At 37.9% G+C, this 27,430-nt stretch overlaps 1 protein-coding gene across 1 annotated transcript; it reads right to left on the bottom strand.

The window, feature by feature from the left end:
* Positions 1-1,264: 1,264 nt before the first annotated feature.
* Positions 1,265-26,049, bottom strand: DYDC1 (DPY30 domain containing 1). Its single transcript, XM_036883942.2, has 6 exons — positions 25,975-26,049; positions 23,579-23,734; positions 23,047-23,148; positions 11,910-11,999; positions 5,348-5,446; positions 1,265-2,948 (listed from the first exon to the last, which is right to left on the bottom strand). Exons 2-6 carry the CDS (start codon positions 23,723-23,725, stop codon positions 2,919-2,921), a joined length of 468 nt encoding a protein of 155 aa, XP_036739837.1. The 5' UTR covers positions 23,726-23,734; positions 25,975-26,049; the 3' UTR covers positions 1,265-2,918.
* Positions 26,050-27,430: the final 1,381 nt, after the last annotated feature.

The following is a 27,430-nucleotide window of genomic DNA, read 5'->3' as shown; positions in this document are numbered from 1 at the left end:
ATCTTACTAAGCTGATGTACAGTGACCGTAATGGGGTTTGTTGGGAGGGACTTGGTGATGGGGGGCATCTAGTAAACATACTGTTCCTCATGTAATTGTAGATGAATTATACCAAAAAAAAAAGATTAACAGCTAAATCATCAGAAATTTTGGAGGCCAGAAGGCAATGGGATAACATAGTCACAGTGCTAAAAGAAAACACTGATAATCAATAATTCTATGTCCAGAAAAACTATTCTTCAAAAATGAATGTGAAATCAAGCCATTCCTGGATAAAAAAAAAAAACTGACTGAATCCATTCCTAACATACTTGCCCTATAAGAAATGCTAAAGACAATCCTTCAGGCTAAAATGAAAGGACATGAGACAGTAACTTTAATTGTCATGAAGAGATAAAGAGCACTGGTAAACATAATTATATACTTAAATGGACATTATAAATGTCCTTTTTGTTGTTAAATTTTTTCTCATATGGCTTGGGCGGAAGATGGCGGCGTGAGTAAATTTTTTCTCATATGATTTAAAACACAACTGCATAAAGCAATAATTATAAATTTTTTTGACAGACATACAAATTATAAGGTGTGATTTGTATGACAGTAGTAGACAAAGGAATAGACCCATACAGCAGCAAAGCTTTGTAAATAAATAAAATTAAGTTGGTATTAATTTGAACCAGACTGTTATAAATTAACACATTACTTGCACTCTCTAAGAAAATTACAAGCATACAGTAAAAGAAACAACAGAATTGGAACAGCACACTAGAAAATTTTCACACAAAAGGAGACTCTAAGAGAGACACAGAGGAAGAAAAATTAATGACATATAGAATAACAACACAGTAGATATAAATCTTAACTGATCAGTCATTACATTAAATGTAAATGGATTAAACATACAAATCAAAAGTATAGATTGGCAGGATGAATGACAATGTGATTGATAAATATACACTTTGTATTCAAAGTCACAAGTAGGTTGAAAGTAAATGGACAAAGATACATCATGAAAAGGGTAACCAAAATAGAGATGGATTAGTTATACTAAAACTACAGAAAACGCTTTAAGACTAAAATGATTATTAGAGACAAAGGAGATTTTATAATGATAAAAATAGCCATCAAGAAAATATAACAATTGTAAGCACATGTGTTTATAACATATAAGACCAAAACTTATGAAGCAAAAACAGAATTTAAGGGAGAAAAACAATATGTATTAGAAACTTCAATTTTATTTTCAATAATAGTACAACTAGACATAGGATCACAAAGAAAATAGAGAACTTAAATAATACTAGACCTACAAATGTATAGAATACTGCACCAAAAAACAGAAGAACATCAGTTCTTCTCAAGTGCACATAGAAAATTCTCTCTCCACAAAACAAAATATGGTAGGTATATAACAACTCTCAATAGATTTTAAATTACTGAAACAATGTGAAGTATATTCTCTGATCAAGGCAGAAACTAAAACTCAAAAACAGAGGGAAATCTGGGAAAATCCAAAATATAAGGAAATTAGAAATTTGGGGAAATCACAAAGACAAGAAAATTAAATAACACATTTGTATTTAACCAGTGGGTCAGAGAAGAAATTTAGGAAGTTAGAAAATATTTTCAGGTGAATGCAAATGAAAACACAGTATACCAAAACTACTGAGACACAAGGAAAGTAGTGCTCAGAGGAAACTTTATAGCTGCAAATGCATTATCTTAGCCCACTTGGATTTCTGAAATGAAAAAATCATAGACTGGATGGCTTAAACAACAAACATTTATTTTTCACAGTTCTGGAGGCTAAGAAATCCAAGATCAAGGCAGCGACATATTTAGTATCTGGAAAGGACTTGTTTCCCTACTTCACAGCCAGCCACCTTCTTGCTGTGTCTTCACATGGAAGAAGGGGTGAGGGAATTCTCTGGGGTCTCCTTTAAAAGAGCACTAATCCTATTCATTAAGACGCCATCTTCATGACATAATCCCTTCCCAAAGTCCCCAACTCCTAATGCCATCACATTCAGAATTAGGTTTCAACATGTGAATTTTGGGAGGAGATATTCATAGCATGCATTAATTAAACACAAAATAAAACACATATAGCATGCATTAATTTAAAAGATCTCAAATCAATAATCTAATCTTCTGCCTAAATAAAGAAGAAAAAGAAGAGCAAAATAAACCCAAAGCAAACTGGAGGAAGGAAGTAATAAAGATTGCAGCAGAAATAAAATAAATAGAAAACAAATTTAAGATTAAAAAATTTAATCTTGGTCAGAAATACTAACCAAGAAAATAAGATGATTCAGTTACTAAAATCAGGAATGAGAGAAGGGATATTACTACTGACCTTACAGAAATATGAAGGATTATAGGGGGATACTATGGCCAATTTTATGTCAATTGTATGTCAAATCCAATAACCTAGATGAAATGAACAAACTCCAAGAAAGACAGAAACTATAAAAATTGACTAAGAAGAAACAGAAATCCTAAAAGTAAAGAGAATGAATTAGTAATCAAAAGCTTCCAATAAAGAAATGTCTACGACCAGATGGATTCACAGGTGAATTTTACCAAATATTTAAAGAAAAATTAACACACCCAATGCAACTGGTTATTTGTTTTATGATTCCATTGAGAGAACAAAAGGGAGAGTTTCCCAAAGTAACTAAATGGGGCAAATGTGAGATGAGCTAAAAAAAAAAGTGTGTGTATCTTTGTGAGAACAAGACTGCCTGAGATTTGGGGAATTGAAAACAATACATTATGGCTACCCTCAAAGCCCACTTATAAAGCTGTCTTAGGGGAAAAAAAAGAGTTCAAATCTGGAGCAAAAAATACAACTGGCAACCTCATATTTTGAAATATAAAACAAGCAGAAAAATGTATCGCTCCTAGGTTGGTTGATCCTACAAATCTTGATCGATGTTTAATGCAACCTAAAAGCAAAATAAAAAGTAAAAATGCTTTAATACAATTAGAACCGTAAAAATGTACAAGCCAAAGAAGACAGAGTTTAGGTAATCTCTTTGTGACAATGTAAGTGAAGCTTTTTGATAGTTTCAAATTATTTCAAATAAAATCCAAATCAAACACACTAATGATTGTTCTCAGTGTGTTTATTAACCCATCCTTTCTTTTACTTCTCTTGCTACCCCCTCTGATTTTTGTCCTTATCCAGCTGTTGGGGGCCCTCTTCCTGTACCCACCCCTTAAATGCTGGAATTTAATGGTTTCACCCTGAGCCTGCTCCTTCTCATTCTGCATGCTCTCCTAGGGACCTTGCTCACTCGGCTTCATGTAGCATGTATGCTGGTAACTGTGGAATTCCTATCTTCTGCCTGGTCCTCTCTCCTGTCCTCCAGACCAGTATCATACATCAACTGGTCTTTGGCCATTTTACCTGCATCTCTCAGAGTCACCTGAAACTCAACATGTCCACAACTGAAGTTATCATTTTCACAAAACCTACTTCCTCTTCTTATGTTTTTCAACACAACACGTGGTAAAGCTCTTAGTGAAGCTGCCCAAAATAGGAATCTGGGCTTTACTTTTATTTCCTTCCCTCCTCTATGCTCCCAGCCAATATCAAATCCACTCGGTTCTCCCCATCTCTACTGTCTATCCCTGGTCATCTTGTATCTGGATGACTGTAATAACCTCCCTTTTCCACTACTGCCCCACTCAAAACCTCTCTCCACCTTTTAAAAACATGCTTTTAATCCTTACATAAACACTTTCATTGACTCCCACTGCACTTAACTCCAGAATCCTTAACATGACATATACAACACAGTGTGATCTGGCTTTTAGCCATCTCTTTAGCTTCAAATCATGTCATTCTCCCAGCTCCATGCAACCCAGCTATAATATTGGACTATTTCATTCCCTGAAAGAATCTTGCTCTCTCCATCTACTGGGTTTATCTTCGGCCAATGCCATAAAACTCATTTCTTCAAGACTCATCCAGGCTAGGTTAGGTTTTCTTGTCTTCTAAGAACACCTTCCTTACTGGTCCAAGGTCCCCAAAGTGCAGGAACCCAATCTGTTTTGTTCACTGGTATTTTCTAGCTCCCTGCATAGTACCAAAACATAGCAGACATTTTTTAAAATATACTATCACTGACTGATTAGCACCAAGTCCTTCTGGCTCCACATTCTGGTCAGCTCTTAGAAACACCATTTACTACTTCAGGCTATCAATGTCATCTCTTTTAGATTATGACAATAGTCTCCTAACAGATCTTCCCAAATCTATTTCTCCATTCTCTTCATGCTGTAGTCAGATGACCTTTCTAAAATGTAGTTCTGATCATATCAGCCTCTATGACTTTAGGATAAAATCTAAACAGTGAGCACAAATTTTAAGTTCTTTCATGTTATGGCCCCTGCTTTCTCCCCTGACTCATCTCTCATCCCTCTGCCTCATATATAATATATACTTTCCCCTAGCTGGGTCTTCACACTTCCTGTGTTCTCAACCCCTGACCTCCCTCTCCCCACCCCGCCACCACCACCACTGCATAACTAATAACTGACTTCCTTCAGGGAGTCTTCCCTGGCAACGTTCCCAACTGTGCTGGTCATCCCACTTTGTGTACTGTGACCAAGGCGACTAAATATACCCCTTAGCCAGGACAGTACTGCTTTACATCTGCTGATCTGTCTGGCTTATTTACTAATAGCTCCTCCTTTCACTCTTAAGGCACACTGGTTTGGAGAGTAAATTACCTGGTCTCTCTAACAATAACTATTAACTGTCCATTTACTTATTTCTTCCCTAGACAAGGTCAAAAATGATCTGTTTCATTTACAACAGCTTCAGGCAGTGCCCTGCACCCAGAAAACAATGTATGTTTATTAAATGTACATTGTACTACTGTACTTACATACTGTAAAGGCATGCACTTTCATTAGGACATTTATTTGGTTCCATGGTTTGCTAGTGAGAACCAAAGTGGTGCCCCCGCCCAACCAATTTAATGGCTATGTATTTGACCAAATAGTTCATATATTTTGGAGAGATTTTGAGATTTGCAAAGCCTAACTCCAAAATATATACATCATCCTCTACATAAGCAAGCACTATTACCTCGACATTAGCTCCAGCTACTTTCCCATTGGTGCTCTCACATCTGTAAGGAGCCAGACATGTGCCCTCACTCACCCTCGTAGGCAGTAGCACATATTCACCAAAGAGTAGAAGGCCAGTGAGGGCTAAAATCAGCCCCCAGGGAATTGGTTCTCTTTCTGTGAAGCAAAAGGCCCATTTACCAACCAACTCAAGCCTCATACGCAAACTCTGTTTTTCACAAAGCACTTTCCTAAAGATACTCACATCAGATGGCACTGGTTCATCAAGTTCTTCCACTCTGCTCAAGTTAGGTGCCCCATACCGATCACTAATTTCAGCTAGTGTTTTGCCTGAGTTTGCATCCTACAATTGTAAAATTCATTTTTACTTTTAAGTAACTGCAAAATTTATATATAAATTTTCTTTCAATCTGATACATTTCTGAATTTCAACATCAAAATGCAATATTGCTAATTAATGGACTGTACAATAGCTGTTAATTATGGGAATTTTAGGAATAAATGCTAAAATAATTTTTAAATACATTCAGAAATTTAAAAAATATCATTGTAATCAACATGTGGTCAATATCTTATAACATTCTAGTTTTTGAAAATATAAACTCAAACAGAATGCCCAATTTTTATCCACTTTACACTTTGAAATTTTAAAGCACATCATATTTAAACTTGACTTGTTATTACTAGAATTTATATTTGGACTATCAATTTTTATAATTTCCTTATTAAAAATTTAGCTACTAATGCATCAAAATTAAGCTTTGTGTTCCAGGATATTCATTCATTTCAGATAATATAACTTTTTCTTTTCACCTCTGAATGTAAAGTATCTTTACCTTTAGCTATATTTTCTATATTCATTCTCATCTTCTATAATATATAAAAATGAAGAAAAATACTTTATGAATAACTTTTCATTTTGATTCCATGTTTAATTTTCAAGCATTTTTATTTTTATGTAATGCTATGATCCATTTAACAACAAAAATAGTACAGGATAAGGAAAATATTCAATAAGACTGTAATATCTTTGTATGTTGACAGATGGTAAACACACTTATGGTGAGCATTTAGTGATGTAAATAATTGTTGAATCACTGTGTTGCACATCTGAAACCAATATAATATTGTATATCAACTATACTTAAAATAAACAGCAGAAATGTCATATTTAAACTGAATACACTTAATACAAAACTGCAGATTGCAGTCTCATTTACTACTCAACACTAATAGAAAGTGATCACATTTTGTTTATAATTCAATCCAATTTTTTTAAAAATGGAATAGTCTGAAATATTAAACCTGCAGTCAAATTATTAGCAAATGTGAAAATGAAAGAATGAAAATTTTAACAAATTCTTAGAATAAGAGATTTTAAAGAGAATTTGCAGTTAAGTACAACTGTACACATACTAAATATTTCTGAAGGAATCAATCTGGCCCAAGTCACTATCCACTGCACACATCCTTTCCATAGAACCTGAGCAATGACCTCTATAATACTCTGACCACGTGGGAGGCCTCTTTCTGAATGTGAAAATGTTCTAACCAAACCAAACCTTGCTATGACCTCTATTTTTTTATTCTAAGATAGCAGTGTGGTCTAACTGACCCTAAAATGATTCATTTTGCTGTTGAAAGATTAATGATCTCATGATCACCTATATGGTGACCCTAATTATAGGTAACATATATAATACTGTTTTCTCAAGACTGTTCTGTTCTCGTGGGAACTTTTCTCACAACCATCTAACTGTTAACAGTAAAGTCCGTGTTCTTATAGGACTCTGTCCCCCCTTAGTTTGGATACTTGACACAAACTAAGCCAGTCAGAATCCTTCCCCCAAAGATGCTTTTCTTAACTGAAACCCAAACAAAAGAACCCATTCCTCTCAGACAGTAGGAGCCACAACATTATAAGACCCTGGAGTCAATAAGGACCATTCCTAACCCATATGCAGCAAGCCAGACCGTAGTGAGAGTGAAAACTAACAGCCAGAGAACAGTAGAGGTACAAGCCCTGGTAACATTTGATTTTCTTACTCCCAAAGGTTCAGAAGGCCCAACTGTACCAGAGCCCCTCACAGTTTCGTTGTAAAACCCCTTCTTCAATCCAAGACTGACCCAATAAATTTCCTTTTGCAAATGATAATTTAAATTGTGTCTCTGCAGCCACAAGAAGGCCAGGAGAAAAGGCCACAAATGGACTCATCTCTGAGCAATGGGTGAGATAAGGGTACTTTTCAGGAAAGAGGTGAGGGATGATAAGCCAGTAGGAATATGGATTATGAAAGCTATTGCAGTTCTGGTCGCACAAGCTGATGATGCCTACAGAGAGTAAACATGAGTGTAACCCTCTGGAGCCACAAAACAGAGTCCGATCCCTCTTATAAATGACAGACTTTCCAACACTCAAATATAGCTAGCAAGTAATTCCCATTCAATTGCCTTATCATTTGATCACTGTCTTCTCGATGTATTCTAGTTTTTCTTCGTTCATTTTCAAACTGAACTTAAATGAACAGGAGATACATATTTGTGTATCTATATGTGTGTTTGCATGCATGTATGTATAGGTGCCCTCTATATTCAGACTAAGGTAACATCAGCATCTGTATTTTTTAAAACTATGTATGGGATTCTAAATTTATCCTTTTAAAAATCTAATCTTTTTTTTATTCAATTCAACTTTCCAATTATTTTCAAATTGCTTTAAATAATGATGTCCTCATCTGAACCATTCATAAACATATTCCATAAATACACTTCTTTTTTAAATTAAAGTTTCGATGAGATACAATTCTTAGATGGTTTCAAAGGTACAACACAGTTATTCAACAGTTACTCATGTTATTAAATCATCACCCTCTCTAGTGTGGTTGCTATATATCAATGCAGAAAGATGTCATGGAATCATTGACCATATTCTCCATGCTGTACTACCATCCCTGTGACCAACTTATATTGTGATTAACATGTTTCTGTTTTTAATTTTAACTATGAAATAAATAGAGGGGTAACATTTGAGTAAAACATACAATATGAACATACATACATACATATAATATGAAACATACATAAAGACATACATATGAACTTACGATATGAAATATCCAGCTGAAAAGTATAATCAATCATTCAGAAGTTTGGTCTTTGTGACATAGTTTTTGGATACCAGAAAACACTGGCCAAACTAGAGGCTTGACATTATTAGATACAATCAATGAAGATGGACTTTTTGACATAAGTTATTACATAGTATATTTAATGAAAGACATGAAAAATCCATATAAAAACATTTTTTAAATGTAAGTTATTGTTGAGAATACATAAAGCATGATGAAAAGAGATGTACTATGGTCTTAGACTTCAGAATACCCCCAATATTATAAAGAACTTAACCTTCAACATCAACTACCGTAATTAGGAACAACTATCTCTTGACTAAAATGTTGCTATAATATCACTATGAGAGAACAAATATATTGCTAATATCTACTGTTCACAAAGAAGTTTCACATACATCTTATCTGATGCTTACAACAACTCAGTGAGATATTGCTAATGATATTATATAGTTATCCTTATTTTTAAAAAGGTAAACTGAGACTGAAAAAGGTTATTAAGACCTGTTTAAGTCAAACAGCTGCATGTGGCAGGTTGTTAGATTATAAATCCCATGCTGTAACAGTTTGAAGAAACAGTTTGAGAAAAAAGATGGCAGCATGAGAGGTGAGACAGAAACCTCCTTCCCAAACCACATATAATATGAAAATACAGCAAATACAACTAACCTTAAAGAGCAACAGGAAAGAAGACTGAGACAGACTGCCTAAATCTGTGGAAAAGAGCAGATCTCACAGAAAAGGGTAAAGTAATAAAGCCACAATCTGGTGGTACCCAAGCCCGTCCCTCACCCCAGCTCACAGGGAGGAGGAAGACAAACAGAGTGGGGAGGAGGTGGAGGCCTAGGACTGCTGAACCCCCAGCCCTGGAGATCTGCTCTGGGAGCACAAACCTACATTACACGATGCTTAACAGCAAGAAGCTGAAAGCTTTTCCATTAAGATTGGGAATAAGATAAGGATGCCCACTCTCCCACTTTTATTCAACATAGTTCTGGAGGTCCTACACACAGTAATCAGACAACACAAAGAAATAAAATGCATCCAGATTGGTAAGGAAGAAGTTAAACTCACTGTTTGCAGATGACATGATATTGTACATAAAAAACTCAAAAGAATACACTCCAAAACTACTAGAATATCTGAATTCAGCAAAGTTGCAGGATACAAAACCAATACACAGAAGTCTGTTGCATTACTATATAATAACGATGAACTAACAGAAAGACAATTCAAGAAAACAATTCCATTCACAATCGCATCAAAAAGAATAAAATACCTAGGAATAAACCTAACCAAGGAAGTGAAAGACCTATACTCTGAAAACTACAAGACATTCATGAGAGAAATTAAAGAAGACAACAATAAATGGTAATAAATCCCATGCTCATGGATAAGAAGAATTAATATTGTCAAAATGACCATCCTGCCTAAAGCAATCTACAGATTCAATGCAATCCCTATCAAAATACCAATGGCATTCTTCAATGAACTAGAACAAATAGTTCTAAAATTCATATGGAACCACAAAAGACCCCAAATAGGCAAAGCAATCCTAAGAAGGAAGAATAAAGCTGGGGGATTATGCTCCCTGACTTCAGATTCTATTACAAAGCCACAGTAATCAAGACAATGTGGTATTAGCACAAGAACAGACCCATAGGTCAATGAAACAGAGAGTTCAGATATAAACCCAAACATATATGGTCAATTAATATACAATTAATTAATGGGTTATACAATGGATTAATGACAGCCTTTTCAACAATTGGTGTTGGCAAAACTGGACAAGAATGTGATGTTGGCTGTGGGTTTGTCATATATGGCCTTTATTATGTTGAGTCACTTGCCCTCTATACCCATTTTGTTGAGAGTTTTTATCATGAATGGATGTTGAATTTTGTCAAATGCATTTTCAGCATCTATGGAGATGATCCTGTGGTTTTTGTCTTCTTTTGGTTGATGTAGTATATGATGCTGATGAATTTTCAAATATTGCACCATCCTTGCATCCCAGGAATAAATCCTACTTGATCATGATGGATGATCTTTTTGATGTATTTTTTTTATTTTATTTGCTGATATTTTGTTGAGTATTTTTGCATCTATGTTCATCAGGGATATTGGTCTGTAATTTTCTTTTTTTGTGGTGTCTTTGCCTGGTTTGGGTATTAGAGTGATACTGGCCTCATAGAATGAGTTTGGAAGTATTCTCTTCTCTTCTACTTTTTGGAAAATTTTAAGGAGGATGGGTATTAGGTCTTCACTAAATGTTTGGTAAAATTCAGCAGTGAAACCATCTGGTCCAGGTGTTTTGTCCTTAGGTAGTTTTTTGATTACTAGTTCGATTTCATTGCTGGTAATTGGTCTGTTCAGATTTTCTGTTCCTTTCTGGGTCAGCCTTGGAAGGTTGTATTTTTCTAGAAAGTTGTCCATTTCTTCTAGGTTATCCAGTTTGTTGGCATATAATTTTTCATAGTATTCTTGAATAATTCTTTGTATTTCTGTGGTGTGCATAGTGATTTTTCCTTTTTAATTTCTGATTCTGTTTATGTGTGTAGACTCTCCTTTTTTCTTGATAAGTCTGTATAGGGGTTTATCTATTTTGTTTATTTTCTCAAAGAACCAGCTCCTTCTTTCATTGATTCTTTCTATTGTTTTATTCTTCTTGATTTGATTTATTTCTGCTCTAATCTTTATTATGTGCCTCCTTCTACTGACTTTGGGCCTAATTTGTTCTTCTTTGTCTAGCTCCATTAATTGTGAGTTTAGACTGTTCATATGGGATTGTTCTTTCCTGCGGTAAGCCTGTATTGCAATATACTTCCCTCTTAGCACAGCCTTGGCTGTGTCCCACAGATTTTGTGGTGTTGAGTTATTGTTTTCATTTGTCTCCATATATTGCTTGATCTCTGTTTTAATTGGGTCATTGATCCATTGATTATTTAGGAGCATGTTGTTAAGCCTCCATGTGTTTGTGGGCTTTTTTCTTTTCTTTGCATAATTTATTTCTAGTTTCACACCTGTGTGGTCTGAGAAGCTGGTTGGTACAATTTCAAGCCTTCTGAATTTAATGAGGCTCTCTTTGTGGCCTAACATGTGATCTATTCAGGAAAATGACCCAGGAATTCCACTCTTAGGAATTTACCCAAAGAAAACACACCAAGATCCCAAATACAAAAAGACATATGCACCTCTATGTTTATCACAGCACTATTTACAATAGCCAAGACATGGAAGTAACCCTAAGTGTCCATAAATAGATGAATGGATAAAGAAGAGGTGGTACATATACACAATGGAATATTATGCAGCCACTATAAGAAACTAGACTCTGAAAAAGGACTAGTGGTTACCAAAGGGGAGAGGTTGGGGATGGTTGGTGGGGAGGGAGTGGTATTATTATTGGGACACATGGTTGGGGAGGTCACAGGGAGGACAGTGTAGCATAGAGAAGACAAGTAGTGACTCTGGAATCTTACTACACTGATGGACAGTGACTGCGATGGGGTGTGGGGGAGGACTTGATAATACAGGTGAATGTAGTAACCAGAATGTTTTTTATGTGAAACCTTCATAAGAGTGTATATCAATGGTACCTTAATAAAAAAAGAAAGAAACAGTTTGAGGATTCTAAGAGGTTTTAAGTAAACAGACATTTATAAAACTTCAAATTACCTTCTCTAATTGTTCTTGAGCCCTCTGCAGTTCTGCTCTCTGTCTCTCTTTCTCTTGCATTTCCAACTCCATCTGTAATGCCCGCTGTTGCTAAATATTCAGAAATAAGTCATATTAGAGTTAGATCAATTGCCAGAAATTAACTCTATTACTCTAAAATGTCCCAGGATAATTAAGTTTACACCCAACTAAATTTCAGAAAGTTACAAAAATAAATGGTCAGAGCCACCTAACAGTTTTCACTTTTTCAAATGTTTTCTGAAATATAAAGTAAAAAGGAAGCTTCCTTAATTGCTAATTGAAGAAAAGCACAATTTATACAAAATCAAGTCATTTTTTCTCTTCTCTTGAAGCAACAAATGAGACTGCAATAGTTTTGTCAGAATCTAAGCATAGATGTGTCTTCAAATAGCCAAATCTTGGTTGCAGAAGAGTGGATGAGAAAATCTTAAGAACACTATCTTTTAATCCACAATACATTTGATCTTAACTCAACATATATGCCACACTAGAATAGGGGTCAGCAAACTAAATTCTGTGGGCCAAATCTGACCCAACTCCTTTCTTTGTACAACCCATGAGCTAAAAACAATTTTTACATTTTTAAATGGTTGCAAAATTTCAAAGAATAACACTATTTCATGACACATGAGAATCATATGAAATTCGTATTTCAGTGTCTATAAATAAAGTTTTGTTGAAATACTGCCATGGTTTTGTTTACTTATTATCTACGACTACTTTTGCAGTACAACAGCAAAGTTGAGTAGTTGCCACAGGAACCAGAGGTGGTACTGTCAGCATTTTGTACAGCTACTGAGCACACCGCCTATCAGTGACACCATTATAACTCAGTTTTTGGAGTACCACAGTATTACTCTACCATGACATACTTTTTTACCCAGTGCATACCCTTAATTATGTCAAAACAAGAAAAGAAGCACATTTTAACGTTGCCTTTTAAGACACAGTGGAAAGTGGATTATTTTATTACCAAATTAAATTGCAATGTATGGTGTTTGCTAAGCAGTGACACTGTATTAAAAGAATACAATAAATATCAATAATACTAGACTCAGCACTCATCAAAATATTCTCAATCCACAGGAAACCAAAGATCAGAAATATCAGAAAATTTAAAACAATTATTTCATCACAGCAGAATTTCCTCACAAAAGTTAAAAATGAACATGAAACTGCAACAAAAGTTAAGTTTTCAAGTGGCTCATTTGTCAGCCATGCAAAGCAATACATTTACCTACAGTGAGTTAACTAAAACATGTCTGATTTCAGTGTCCAGAAAAAATAAAATTTTGTTAAGATTATTGCCTTTCAGCGAAAACACTTCCTCAAGGAGTTGAGGACATTGGGAGCAACATCAACAGTCAGTAAAAAAGAAGGCAAACGAGGGGGAGGAGCGAAGATGGCGGCATGAGTAGAGCAGCAGAAATCTCCTCCCAAAAACATATATATTTTTGAAAATACAACAAATACAACTATTCCGAAAAGAGAGACCAGAAGACACAGGACAACAGCCAGACCACATCCACACCTGCGAGAACCCAGCACCTCACAAAGTGGGGAAGATACAAGCCATGGCCTTGTGGGACCTGAGCGCCCCTCACCCCAGCTCCCGGTGAGAGGAGAGGAGTAGGAGCAGGGAGGGTGAGGGAGCTCAGGACTGCTAAATACCCAGCCCCAGCTATCCACACTGGAGTGTGGACACACAGTGCATGGGGTGCTGGACACTAGGGAAATGGAACAGTAAAATCTGCGAGCAGGTCCCCGCAGCCTGTGCCCCTGGGACAAAGAAAAGTGAGTAGTTTTTGAAAGTCTTAAATGGACAGGGATCCCATAGCTGGACGGAGGTGTCCCAGCACAATCAGCTCAGCAGCTGCGAACACGGGGAACTATGGGCGCCATACACCCCTGGGCAGCAGCGCAGCTCAGAGGCCCCTCAGGGTGATAAACAGCCGCCCGCACGTTCCTGCTCTGGCGTGGCCCAGAGCAGCAGCCTGAGAGTGACCATGCCCACAGCAACCGCATGGAGCTTCCTTCACAGTGGACAGGTGAGAATCAGAAACCCCGTCTACGTGCAACTGCCCAGCACAAGCCACTAGAGGTCGCCGTTCTCCCAGGAGAGGAAGGCCACAAACTAGCAAGAAGGGACATTCTCCCAGCTGACATGTGCGAACTACCCACGACTATCTCTATCGCCATGAAAAGGCAGAAGAATTTGATACAGACCAGATTAACCCAGACAGTCTCCCCTGAAAAGGAATCTGGGGAGATAGACCTAACCAATCTTCCTGAGAAAGAATTTAAAATTAACATCATAACCATGCTGATGGACTTGCAGAGAAATATGCAAGAGCTAAGGAAGGAGAATACAGAAATAAAACAATCTCTGAAGAACTAAAAAGCAGAATGGATGAGATGCAAGAGGCCATTGATGGATTAGAAACCAGAGAACAGGAACGCATAGAAGCTGACACAGAGAGAGATAAAAGGATCTCCAGGAATGAAACAATATTAAGAGAACTGTGTGAGCAATCCAAAAGGAATAATATCTGCATTATAGGGGTACCAGAAGAAGAAGAGAGAGAAAAAGTGATAGAAAGTATATTTGAAGAAATAATTGCTGAAAACTTCTCCAAACTGGGGGAGGAAATAGTTGCTCAGACTACAGAAGTACACAGAACCCCCAACAGAAGGGACCCAAAGAGGACAACACCAAGACACATAATAATTAAACTGGCAAAGCTCAAGGACAAGGACAGAATTTTAAAGGCAGCTAGAGAGAGGAAAAAGGTCACCTACAAAGGAAAACCCATCAGGCTATCATCAGACTTCTCAAAAGAAACCTTTCAGGCCAGAAGAGAATGGCATGATATATTTAATGCAATGAAACAGAAGGGCCTTGAACCAAGAATACTATATCCAGCACAATTATCATTTAAATAAGAAGGAGGGATTAAACAGTTCCCAGACAAGCAAAAGTTGAGGGAATTTGCCTCCCACAAACCACCTCTGCAGTGTATTTGAGAGGGACTAGTCTAGATGGGAGCACTCCTAAGGCTAAACAGATGTCACCAGAGAAAATAAAATCACAGCAAAGAAAGCAGACCAACCAAATACTAACTAACGGCAAAAAACAAAATCAACTACCCACAAAAGCAATCAAAGGAAACACAAAGAGCACAGAAAAAAACACCTAACATATAAAGAATGGAAGAGGAGGAATAAGAAGGGAGAGAAATAAAGAATCATCAGGCTGTGTTTATAATAGCTCAATAAGCGAGTTAACTTAGACAGAAAGATACTAAAAAAGCTAACCTTGAACCTTTGGTAACCACAAATCTAAAGCCTGCAATGGCAATAAGTACATATCTTTCAATAATCACCCTAAATGTAAATTGACGGAATGCATCAATCAAAAGACACAGAGTAATAGAATGGATAAAAAAGCAAGACCCATCTATATGCTGCTTACAAGAGACTCACCTCAAACCCAAAGACATGCACAGATTAAAAGTGAAGGGATGGACAAAGATATTTCATGCAAACAACAAGGAGAAAAAAGCAGATATTGCAGTACTAGTATCAGACAAAATAGACTTCAAATCAAAGAAATTAACAAGAGATAAAGAAGGATATTACATAATGATAAAAGGCTCAGTCCAACAAAAAGATATAACCATTATAAATATATATGCACCCAACACAAGAGCAGCAGCATATGTGAAACAAATAGTAACAGAATTAAAGAAGGGAATAGAATGCAATGCACTCATTTTAGTAGACTTCAACACAACACTCACCCCAAAGGACAGATCCAGCAGACAGAAAATAAGTAAGGACACAGAGGCACTGAACAACACACTAGAACACATGGACCTAATAGACATCTATAGAACTCTACATCCAAAAGCAACAGGACACACATTCTTCTCAAGTGCACTTGGAACATTCTCCAGAATAGACTACATACTGGGCCACAAAAAGAGCCTCAGTAAATTCAAAAAAATTGAAATTCTACCAACCAACTTTTCAGACCACAAAGGTATAAAACTAGAAATAAATTGTCCAAAGAAAGTAAAAAGGCCCACAAACACATGGAGGCTTAACAACATGCTCCTAAATAATCAATGGATCAACAACCAAACCAAAATAGAGATCAAGCAATATATGGAAACAAATGACAACAATAACACAAAGCCCCAGTCTTCTGTGGGACGCAGCAAAAGCAGTCTTAAGAGGAAAGTATATAGCAATTCAGGCATACTTAAAGAAGGAAGAACAATCCCAAATGAATAGTCTAACATCACAATTATCGAAATTGGGAAAAGAAGAACAAATGAGGCCTAAAGTCAGCAGAGGGAGGGACATAATAAAGATCAGAGAAGATATTTTAAAAATTGAGGAGAATAAAACAATAGAAAAAAATCAATGAAACCAAGAGCTGGTTCTTTGAGAAAATAAACAGAATAGACAAGGCTCTAGCCAGACTTATTAAGAGAAAAAGAGAGTCAACGCACATCAACAGAATCAGAAACGAGAAAGGAAAAAATCACGACGAACACCACAGAAATACAAAGAATTATTAGAGCCTTGAATACAAAGAATTATTAGAGTATATGAAATAAATATTTCATATACTATGAAAATCTATATGCTAACAAGCTGGAAAACCTAGAAGAAATGGACAACTTCCTAGAAAAATAGAACCTTCCAAGACTGACCAAGGAAGAAACAGAAAATCTAAATCAACCAATTATCAGCAAAGAAATTGAATTGGTAATCAAAAAACTACCTAAGAACAAAACCCCTGGGCCAGATGGATTTACCTCGGAATTTTATCAGACATACAGAGAAGATATAACACCCAGTCTCCTTAAAGTTTTCCAAAATATAGAAGAGGGAATACACCCAAACTCATTCTATGAAGTCAACATGACCCTAATACCAAAACCAGGCAATGACCCCACCAAAAAAGAAAACTACAGACCAATATCCCTGATGAATGTAGATGCAAAAATACTCAAAAATTATTAGCAAACCGAATTCAAAAATACATCAAGAGGATCATACACCATGATCAAGTGGGATTCATCCCAGGGATGCAAGGATGGTATAACATTCGAAAATCCAACAACATCATCCACGACATAATAAAAAGAAGGAAAAAAACCACATGATCATCTCCATAGATGCTGAAAGAGCATTCGACAAAATTCAACATTATTCACGATAAAAACTCTCAACAAAATGTGCATAGAGGGCAAGTACCTCAACATAATAAAGGCCATATATGATAAACCCACAGCCAACATCATACTGAACAGCAAGAAGCTGAAAGCTTTTCCTCTGAGATTGGGTACAAGACAGGGATGCCCACTCTCCCCACTGGTATTTAACATAATACTGGAGGTCCCTAGCCATGGCAATTAGACAAAACAAAGAAATACAAGGAATCCAGATTGGTAAAGAAGAAGTTAAACTGTCACTATTTGCAGATGACATGATATTGTACATAAAAATCCCTAAAGACTCCACTCCAAAACTACTAGAACTAATATTCGAATTCAGCAAAGTTCCAGGATACAAAATTAACACACAGAAATCTGTAGCTTTCCTATACACTGACAATGAACTAATAGAAAGAGAAATCAGGAAAACAATTCCATTCACAATTGCATAAAAAAGAATAAAATACCTAGGTATAAACCTAACCAAGGAAGTGAAAGACCCCTACCCTGAAAACTATAAGATACTCTTAAGAGAAATTAAAGAGGACACTAACAAATGGAAATTCATCCCATGCTCTTGGCTATGAAGAATTAATATCGTCAAAATGGCCATCCTGCTCAAAGCAATATATAGATTTGATGCAATCCCTATCAAATTACCAACAGCATTCTTCAACGACCTGGAACAAATAGTTCAAAAATTCATATGGAAACACCAAAGACCCTGAACAGCCAAAGCAATCCTGAGAAGGGAGAATAAAGTGGGGGGGATCTCACTCCCCAACTTCAAACTCTACTACAAAGCCACAGTAACCAAGACAATTTGGTACTGGCACAAGAACAGAGCCACAGACCAGTGGAACAGAATAGAGACTCCAGACATTAACCCAAACATATATGGTCAATTAATATATGATAAAGGAGCCATGGACATACAATGGGGAAATGACAGTCTCTTCAACAAATGGTGCTGGCAAAACCAGACAGCTACATGTAAGAGAATGAAACTGGATCACTGTCTAGCCCCATACACAAAAGTAAATTCAAAATGGATCAAAGACCTGAATATAAGTCATGAAACCATAAAACTCTTAGAAAAAAACATAGGCAAAAATCTCATGGACATAAACATGAGTGACTTTCTTCATGAACATATCTCCCCAGGCAAGGGAAACAAAGGCAAAAATGAACAAGTGGGACTATATCAAGCTGAAAGGCTTTCTGTACAGCAAAGGACACCATCAATATAACAAAAAGGTATCCTACAGTATGGGAGAACATATTCATAAATGACAGATCCGATAAAGGATTGACATCCAAAATATATAAAGAGCACACACACCTCAACAAAGAAAAAGCAAATAATCCAATTAAAAAATGGGCAGAGGAGCTGAACAGACAGTTCTCCAAAGAAAAAATTCAGATGGCCAACAGACACATGAAAAGATGCTCCACATCGCTTGTCATCAGAGAAATGCAAATTAAAACCACAATGAGATATCACCTCACACCAGTAAGGATCGCCACCATCCAAAACACAAACAACAAATGTTGGCGAGGTTGCGGAGAAAGGGGAACCCTACTACACTGCTGGTGGGAACGTAAATTAGTTCAACCATTGTGGAAAGCAGTATGGAGGTTCCTCAAAATTCTCAAAATAGAAATACCATTTGACCCAGGAATTCCACTTCTAGGAATTTACCCAAGAATGCAGCAGCCCAGTTTGAAAAAGACAGATGCACTCTTATGTTTATTGCAGCACTATTTACAATATCCAAGAAATGGAAACAACCTTAGTGTCCATCAATAGATGAATGGATAAAGAAGATGTGGTACATATACACAATGGAATATTATTCAGCCATAAGAAGAAAACAAATCCTACCATTTGCAACAACATGGATGGAGCTAGAGGGTATTATGTTCAGTGAAATAAGCCAGGTGGAGAAAGACAAGTACTGAATGATTTCACTCATCTGTGGAGTATAAGAACAAAGAAAAACTGAAGGAACAAAACAGCAGCAGACTCACAGAACCCAAGAATGGACTAACAGTTACCAAATGGAAAAGGACTAGGGAGGATGGGTGGGAAGGGAGGAATAAGGTCAGGGAAAAAGAAAGGGGGCATTACGATTAGCATGTATAATGTGTGGGGGTGGTCATGGGGAGGGCTGTACAACACAGAGAAGACAAGTAGTGATTCTACAGCATCTTACTAAGCTGATGGGCAGTGACTGTAATGGGGATTGTGGCGGGGGGGACTTGGTGAAGGGGGGAACCTAGTAAACATAATGTTCTGCATGTAATTATAGATTAATGATAACAAAATAATGAATAAATAAATAAATAATTTTAAAAAAAGAAGGCAAATGATTTTGAGTGGTTTTCCTGGGCTCTTGATGAGAAAACAAATGTTCCCAAGACTGCTCAGTTGTTGTTTATTCAACAAGTCAATGCTGAGTTTGAAGTGATGGAAAAATCAGCCTCCATGATTAGTCTTCATGGGACAATAGGCAAGAATATTTTCAAAGAAATTGAGAAACATTAATTCAGTACAACCAGCAGTGAAATCTTCTAAGATGTGTTACAACCAATGGTCATAAAAATATGTATGGAACAGAAAAAAGCTTGGTTGTACAAATTTACAAACACATGAAAATAGTGTTTGTAGCCTATGAGTATTGTATTATTCAACAGCTGTTATTCTGTAGAAAATATATATTTGAATCTATCATGTGTGATTGAGCCAATCAGATGAATACTGTCCTTCATTCAGTCTATGAACATAGCTACCAATAGTTCTGTGAGTTTTTGTCAGAAATAGAATAATCTTGAATAAATCCTGACTTGCCCTATCATACAGCAGTTCCATGGCTTAACAGCAGTAATGTTTTATTGTGAATTTTTGAGCTCAGGGCCAAGATTAAATTTTTTCTGAATGAGAAGAGACATTTTCAGTCACTATTACCAAACATAAATGGCTTTGGAAATAGCTTTTGCTGCAGACTTAATAGTTTTTTAATCAATTCAACCTAAAATTTTAAGGCAAAACCTCACTTGCATGTAAAATTTACACTGCAGGAAACAACTAAGGTTGTGGGAAATCCAATGTCAAGCTATGATTCTAGTGCTGTCAAAAATAAAACAAGAAACTAGATGTCCATTCCCACACAAATTTGCAGCAGACATATTTTCCAAGCTTAAACTATAGTTCCAGAGTTTTGTTAGGCCTCAGTGTAAGTACAAAGGAAATTTCCATATTAAAATAACTGTAACTGAGAAGATTTTACCAATCCTCAATTGGAAATGATGACATGCTCAAAGGCAAATACTGAGGGGAAAAAATCTAATAGAACTTAGAGTTTTACAAATGCTTTCCAAGAGATGACTATGTATAAAGTTATATGCACATGATATCACTATTTGGCAGGACCTATGTATATGAAAGGAAATTTTTCAAAGATGAAATACATAAAAGCACATTATAGATCAGCATGAACAGATAAACATTTTCAGTCAATTTTGTTAAGAACATTAACTCTGAACTCCAACGAATGTGAAATGTTATCTTTAAAAAAAGAATTCTTCTCATTAGTAAGCCTGTATTACATAAAAAGAAAACCTATTTCATTATTTCTTTTTATTTCATCAATAAAAATTTCATTTGTAGAAATTTGCTTTCTCCCTTGCATATCTATATGATATACTATAGTACCTACATAATATTTTCAGTTTTGCCGCTTGGCCTGCAAATCATAAAATATCTACCTTTAACAGAAAGAGTTTGTCAGCCCCAAGCTAGAAAATAATTTCTTACCATCAGTCCAATGCCACCCCATAAACATGCTAATAAGCTCATCCCATTAAGAGTATTTTAAAATCACATTTTAAAAACAATACATTTTTACAAATAAGAGGGAATAAACAGTGATTAATATTTATTTGTAAATGACAGTTAAAGATAATTTCTTGGTATTCCTGTATTATACCCACTACAATGTAAGTGATGGGGTAGGGAGCTAAAATGAAGGAATATGTCAGTCAATAAACTTTCAGACATTGGTAGAAGAAGTGAAATAACTCTAATCTCTCAACAGTAATGTAAAGTGCAATTGTTAATACCAGCCACATTGGTCAACATAACCAGTTTCTCAGTATTTTCAGGAAATTTTCAAAACCCAGTTCTTCACACGAGTAAAATCATTAGAAAGATATTAAAAAAAAAAAGCTTTTACTTCCAAAATAAACTGCTAAAAAATGGCAATAAAAGTACTTACTTACTTCCCTGTTCACAAGGACCTGAGCTTGCTGTTGAGTGCCTAAAATATCAAGGAATTTCAAGTCAGTAGTACCTCCCAGAGCACACCTGCGCTTGCTGTCAACAGGGAGGTGGCCAGAGTCCTGCATCTCCAGCTCACCTGACTGGGGCAGAGAGGGCCTGCTGGTTCCTCTGCACCTCGGCCTCTCTCTCTCTCTCTGAAGCTCTCCTCTGTTGGTCCATTTCTCCACATGTATCTTCTCCTCCTCTCATCTATTTCTGCCCACCAGTCCACTTCTGGCCATAAAAACTTTCGCAAAATATATTATCTTCCACTCCCAATATAATGCTTGGAGTTCGATGTACAGTGGATTGCTTCCTACTGGTCAAATGATACAGCTAAAGAAATGCTGGATTTCTAGTATTGCCAAATTTTACTTAACTAGGACAAAGTAAATGAGTCAAAGAAAGTTAATTTATTTTCACATTTGTGGTGTATTGTCTTGAGGAAGGAGAACAATTAAGAAGTTCTCATTTCTGATAGATGGGGAACAGATACTAGCTGTTAAGATAGAAACTGTAAGGCGAAGGGCAGATCTCATTCAAAGCTGAGGCTACTGCAGCAGACACCTGCCCATTTGGATGAGCATTGGACATCCAACTCAACACTTTACAACTACCCAACAAGAATAAGCCAAATGACTGAAAAAATGAAGACACAAAAGGAAGTTTTTTCAACAGCCATATTCTTCTAAGGTTCCTAGAATGTTCTATCCCAGTATCAGGCATGGGAGATTAGGCAAAGAAGCAATTTACCATTTCTATATTTTCCTTTTTATCCACATCCCTGAATAACAGGCCTCTTTCCCTTTTTTTTTTAATGTGTAGACTCAAGTGAAGACTCTAGAATTAATTACTATATGACATAATTATAGGGGTGTGACTATAGTTCAGAAGCTCTCCATATTTCATGATCATGGGTCCCTACTTCATTAAGAAACAGGCACACAGAAATAGCTTTCAACTTTGTGCCACAAAACCTATACACCCACAGAACCTACACCATCCTCTCTCCTCTTTCCTTGAATCGAAGAATCAAAGAAGTGCCCTTTTACCTAACCTATGTTCCAGACTCAATCTCTTTTTATCTTCATGGAAAGCTGACACTAGAAATCATTTCCTCTATTTCTTAACATTAACCACTCCCTGTCTACTCTGTTCCTAAAAAAAAACAAAAACAAAACAACACCTTTCCTGAAAATCTCCTCGAAAGCATTACCTACACTAGTCATCCCCCGTCATACCCCATGCTATGCACGCTGCTCCCACCAAGGTCACCAGCGGCCCCAGAATGGGCACTTTGCCGTCCTGCTCTCACTCAGCCAGCAGCAGGCATGGTTGACCACTCAGGTCTCACTGAGAGGCTCTCTCCGCTTGGATCCCAAGAGCACACACTCGGGGTTTTCCTCCTACCTCACTGCTGCTTCTTCTCCAGCAAAGAAGACACGTAAGATGAGGAGATAAGAAAGACATATCCAAGGAACCAAAGATGGGGAGATTTTCAACATTTGGGTTGCATCACACCAAAGTCGATATGCTAATTTCAAGCACCTCTGAACTCCCGTCTTACCTCCTGAAACATGAGCTCCTCTGCTTTGAGCCTTGCCATCATTTCCTGCTCCATTAGAGCTAGTTCTCTCTCACGCTCCAAGTCAATCATTTCCTTTTGTCTCTAGCATTGTTTAAAAAACAATATCACATGTCTAATTAGAGATAAAACAATTTGTAAAAACAATCTTGAAAGCACATTCATCACCAAAAGTAGGGATAGGGTTTAGCAAATTATAGTCCATCCATTTGGAAACTTTAATAATTTGTGGAAATGTGTTTTATTTGAAGAAAAAGCACAAAATTATACATTGACTATAATCACAATAATGGGAAAATCTACAGACAAATGTTAGAAAAAAAGACTAGAAGAAAATACCTAAAAATCTAAATAGAAGTCTTTGTATATTGTTTTCTTCTATTTTTTCATGTCCAAGTTTTTATATAATAAACATACTATTTTTATAATAAACAATATTGGACTTTTTAAAAAAAAAACAAATTGGACGAATTATTTTACTTTTCTAATTTTCTTAAAGAACATCCATACACACCTGTTGCTCCATGGTGACATTTTCCTTATACTTGTAAATCCACAATGCTAAATATTCTATTGGATCCACTGGGCGAACTCTTGCCACTTCTGCAAGACCTTGAGTTAAACATGTCCCAAGATACTTCTGAAGATATATCGACTCCATTTCAAATTCCTAACTTTTAAAAAAATAAGTGTTTTTACATTAGTGAGCAGCAATTTTTTAAATTAAAGCGTAATAAAAGTAGAGTCCAGTGAGGCCAACAAGCATTGCATCCTGCCACCAGCTATTGGCAGCATCTCCCATTAGGGATGGCACAAGCTGGCTCCAGAAAACTTCTAATGGTTTCCTAAAAGGCTCCACAGAAGTCACAACTAAAATGCTTTGAAAATCTGAAAGAACCCTCAAGCCCAAGATTCAGAAAAGGGGTACTGTCCTTATTGATTGTGAGATGACTCTATGCCAAGCAATGTATTATTTCAGTTAGTCCTCACAATATAATCTGAAGAATAGTTGTCATTATCCCCACTATGCAGATAAGGACCAATTTAGGCATAAAGAGCATAAACTGAACAGTCCAAGATCACACATGCAGCACATGGTAGAGGTGGGATTCATACCAACTCTTAATTCCAGAGTCATTATCCTGACTGTAATAAGATGCTGCTCCCAAACCATGAATTATTTTTAGAAAACATCACAATAATTAACCTAAAAAAGGAGTCCATGCATCTCCAGGAGAAAGAATTTTTAAAAAATTCAACCTTCAAAGAATAGCATATGAGGCTCTTTACACTGTGGCACCAATTTTTTCAGGCTCAACTCCAGACATTTCTTCTGCCTCCAACATATCCTGGCTCTAGCTACACTGAACATCCTGTTATTCTGTTGATCACACCTTGCATGTTTTCATCTCCATGACTTTTGCACATGATCCCTATCTCTCAACTTCAAAAAAATCTCCTCACCTGCAAGATATAGATAATCTCTCATTCTCTGAGCTTTCCCAGGCACTATAAAGAAGTTCCTCCTTTCCCCACAGTTCACACAGCACTTGTCCACTACCTGAGAATTATCTGAAAATAATGGCCTCCTGAAGTTCATCTGTAGCTCTCAACACTGCTTGCTCTCATATGATGGTGGTGAGAGTACTGTAATCCCTATGGAGAGGAATTTGACAATATCTAAAAAATTACCTATGTATTTACCCTTTGACCCATCAATCTCAATTCAGGGATCCTACCTTGTAAAAATATGAAGTAATATTTGCATGTGGTTATTTGCACCATTACTTAGAATAGTCAAACTGAGCCCATTCAAATGTTCGTCATTAAGGGATTGATGAGATACAGCAACACAATAAATTACTGAGCAGAGACAGCAGGAAGATCTCTAAAACAGGGAGTGACCTCTAGGACAGTGGAGTGAAAAAAAAGCAAGGTGTGTGTGTGTGTGTATGTAGTCAAACTAAAACTCTAAAACCTGGCACAAAATAACCTAATTCTTTATCAAGCTGGCACTGGTGTCTTAACCTCACAGAGTGAAGATTTTCCAAACTGAGTTTGGAACACATGGTTTCACTTCTTCAATGGGATATACTCAAAAGACAAAAATAACTAGATTGACATCTCAATGTTATCTGAAGAGGAATAACATAGAAAAGGGAACAGATTCCTGCTGCTATTCCAAAAAAAAAAAAAAATACATGGGAAGGGACCGTAGTTTCTAAGGCAGAAAACCTCTGACCTAAGAGTAGCACCCCACGGAGGGTTGGTCTCTAATCTACAGGCGCAGCGTCTCATTAGCGGAATCCAGGGTCCTGAAGCTCATTACCTCGCTTGCTACCTGTCCATAATGTAGCCAGAATACCCACCTTACAAGGTGGTTGTAAAGAATGTTATTTTTCATATACACCAACAGGCAACTTGGCTCATCATAAGAAAGCCCCTTGCCCCGGAAACAGCTGCCTCAAATCTGGAGAAGTCATCACAAAAAAATAGAGGTCCCTAAGGCCAGCCTGGGAGAAAACCGGTCAGCGGAATGGGAAAGAAAGGGGTCCGGGTCGGGTTGCCAGATTTAGCAAGTAAAAATACAGGATGCCCAGTTAAATAAGAATTTCAGATAAGCAGCGAATGATTGGTGTTATACTATACTTGTACTAAACCGTTATTCCTTATTTCTCTGAAATTGATGTTTAACTGGCCATCGCGTGTTGTATTCCGCAACCCTCGGTTCGGGGCTCTTCGGCTCGTTTTCCGGTCCCGGGTCGGCAGAAAGGTCTGCGGCCACACTCGCCCCTCCAGCCGGCGCGGCGCGGCTCACCCCTGAGGAGCCTGCCACAGACGCCCACCGAGCCCCCAGGCGCCGAACGAACCGAGCAGAGCCTGGGAGTCGCCGGAGCCCCACCCACTCACCCGGCCCAGCCGCCGCCGGCGGTCAGAGCCCAGTCACGCCCGGCCAACCTTTCTCCGAACGGCGCCTGCGTTCTCGGCGCGCACTCCCCGCGCCGGCGCCTACCGCCTACCCGCCAGGCGCGTCCCGTCGCTAGGCAACGAGCTCGCGCTCCCTCCCGGCCAGAGGCGCTGCGCTGCAGGGAGGAAGCGGCGCTGGGGCGGGTGAGTGGAGAGCATCCGCTGGGCGGGGAGCCGGGAGTGTGGGGAACACGTCGCTGCAGAGAGGACGGGACGCGAGCGTGGGTGGGCTGGAGGCGCGCGCGAGGTGTGGCGGGTGCCCGACGGAGAGGAAGGAGGCCGCGGTAGGTGACCAGACTTGCAACCTACAGGCTGCAGAAAAGAGGAAATCGAGCCACGCGCTCTGGGGAGATAAAGGGGCGGCGGGCTCGCGGGACGCAACTGTAAAGGGCCCTGTCTGTGAATGGGGGGAAAGGCCCACAGCCCCCGGGCCTTGAAGAAAAATCACAGCAAGTTTGATGGCCTGGTATTTTCACAACTTCGCACCTTTGCACTTACGGGTGAATTCTGCTTGGTTCCGTTCAGAACCGGCTTAGGCGCTCCCACGTCGGGGAAGCCCCCCGACCTCTGCAAGCCACAGCCATTGCAGTCTTCCCTGGCCTAGTCGTTTGTGCACAATAATCTACTTGCGTTTCCCGGGTTCTAATATTTTAATTTAGGTGTGGGGCAGTGCTGGGCAGGAGAAACCGCACTAAACGTTGGTCAAGGGAGTTAAGTGCTAGAGTGGGCGCTGATAGATGGAATGGAGCATGAGCTCCTGCCTGGGCTCACAGATATCAGAGCCCTCCTGATGAAGTCACGGAATATTTACTGAGCACCTACTGTGGGCCTACCACTGGCAATATAGTGTGAATGAAGACCAACTCTATGATTATTGCCCTGCCTACTGTGTGCACGGCCATGAACAAAGAGGGCCAGTGTAAGCACACCCTCGGATGTACTCTGGGAAACTCCAGAGCTCTGGGGAAAATAGCCCCCTCCTCTTTGGTGAGTGTGCCCTAAGTTTGTGGGGGAGGGGACCGTAAAAGGCATCATATGTAAGTAAATAAACAAGACTTGGCAGATGTGATGAAGGTTTTGATTTGGGGAGATTATACTGGATTATGCAGGTGGGCATAGTGTAATTCAGGCCTCACATTGTAGCTCTGTTATTCTGGCTCTACTGTCTTTGCATCTCAAGTCTTAGTAACCATCAGATCAACATATTTCACTGAGACAATTATTGAAAATGTGCAATTTAGATCCGATGCTTTCTCCAGAAAGGGTCACCACACTTACACAGTGTGGCAGCCATCCAAGGACTGGGAATGCAATTGATGACTTCACCCTCTGGGAAGGGCAAATGCAGACTCTGAATCTGTAGGTCTGGGGTAAGACCTGAAAATCTGCAATTCAACAA

This window comes from Manis pentadactyla, chromosome 8, assembly GCF_030020395.1.
Source record: "Manis pentadactyla isolate mManPen7 chromosome 8, mManPen7.hap1, whole genome shotgun sequence".
Taxonomy (NCBI): Eukaryota; Metazoa; Chordata; class Mammalia; order Pholidota; family Manidae; genus Manis; species Manis pentadactyla.
The sequence above is the reverse complement of the archived record's forward strand: the minus strand, read 5'-3'. Positions and strand labels throughout refer to the sequence as shown.

Bases quoted from the DNA above. Each gene is read 5' to 3' on its own strand.
- DYDC1 (XM_036883942.2), bottom strand. From the start codon at position 23,725: ATGGAGTCGATATATCTTCAGAAGTATCTTGGGACATGTTTAACTCAA. The intron at 12,000-23,046 runs GTAAGACGGGAG...CTGAATATTTAG, and splicing joins AGGAGCTCATGTTTCAGGAG to CAACAGCGGGCATTACAGAT. The intron at 5,447-11,909 runs GTAATTTGAAGT...TTACAATTGTAG, and splicing joins CTCAAGAACAATTAGAGAAG to GATGCAAACTCAGGCAAAAC.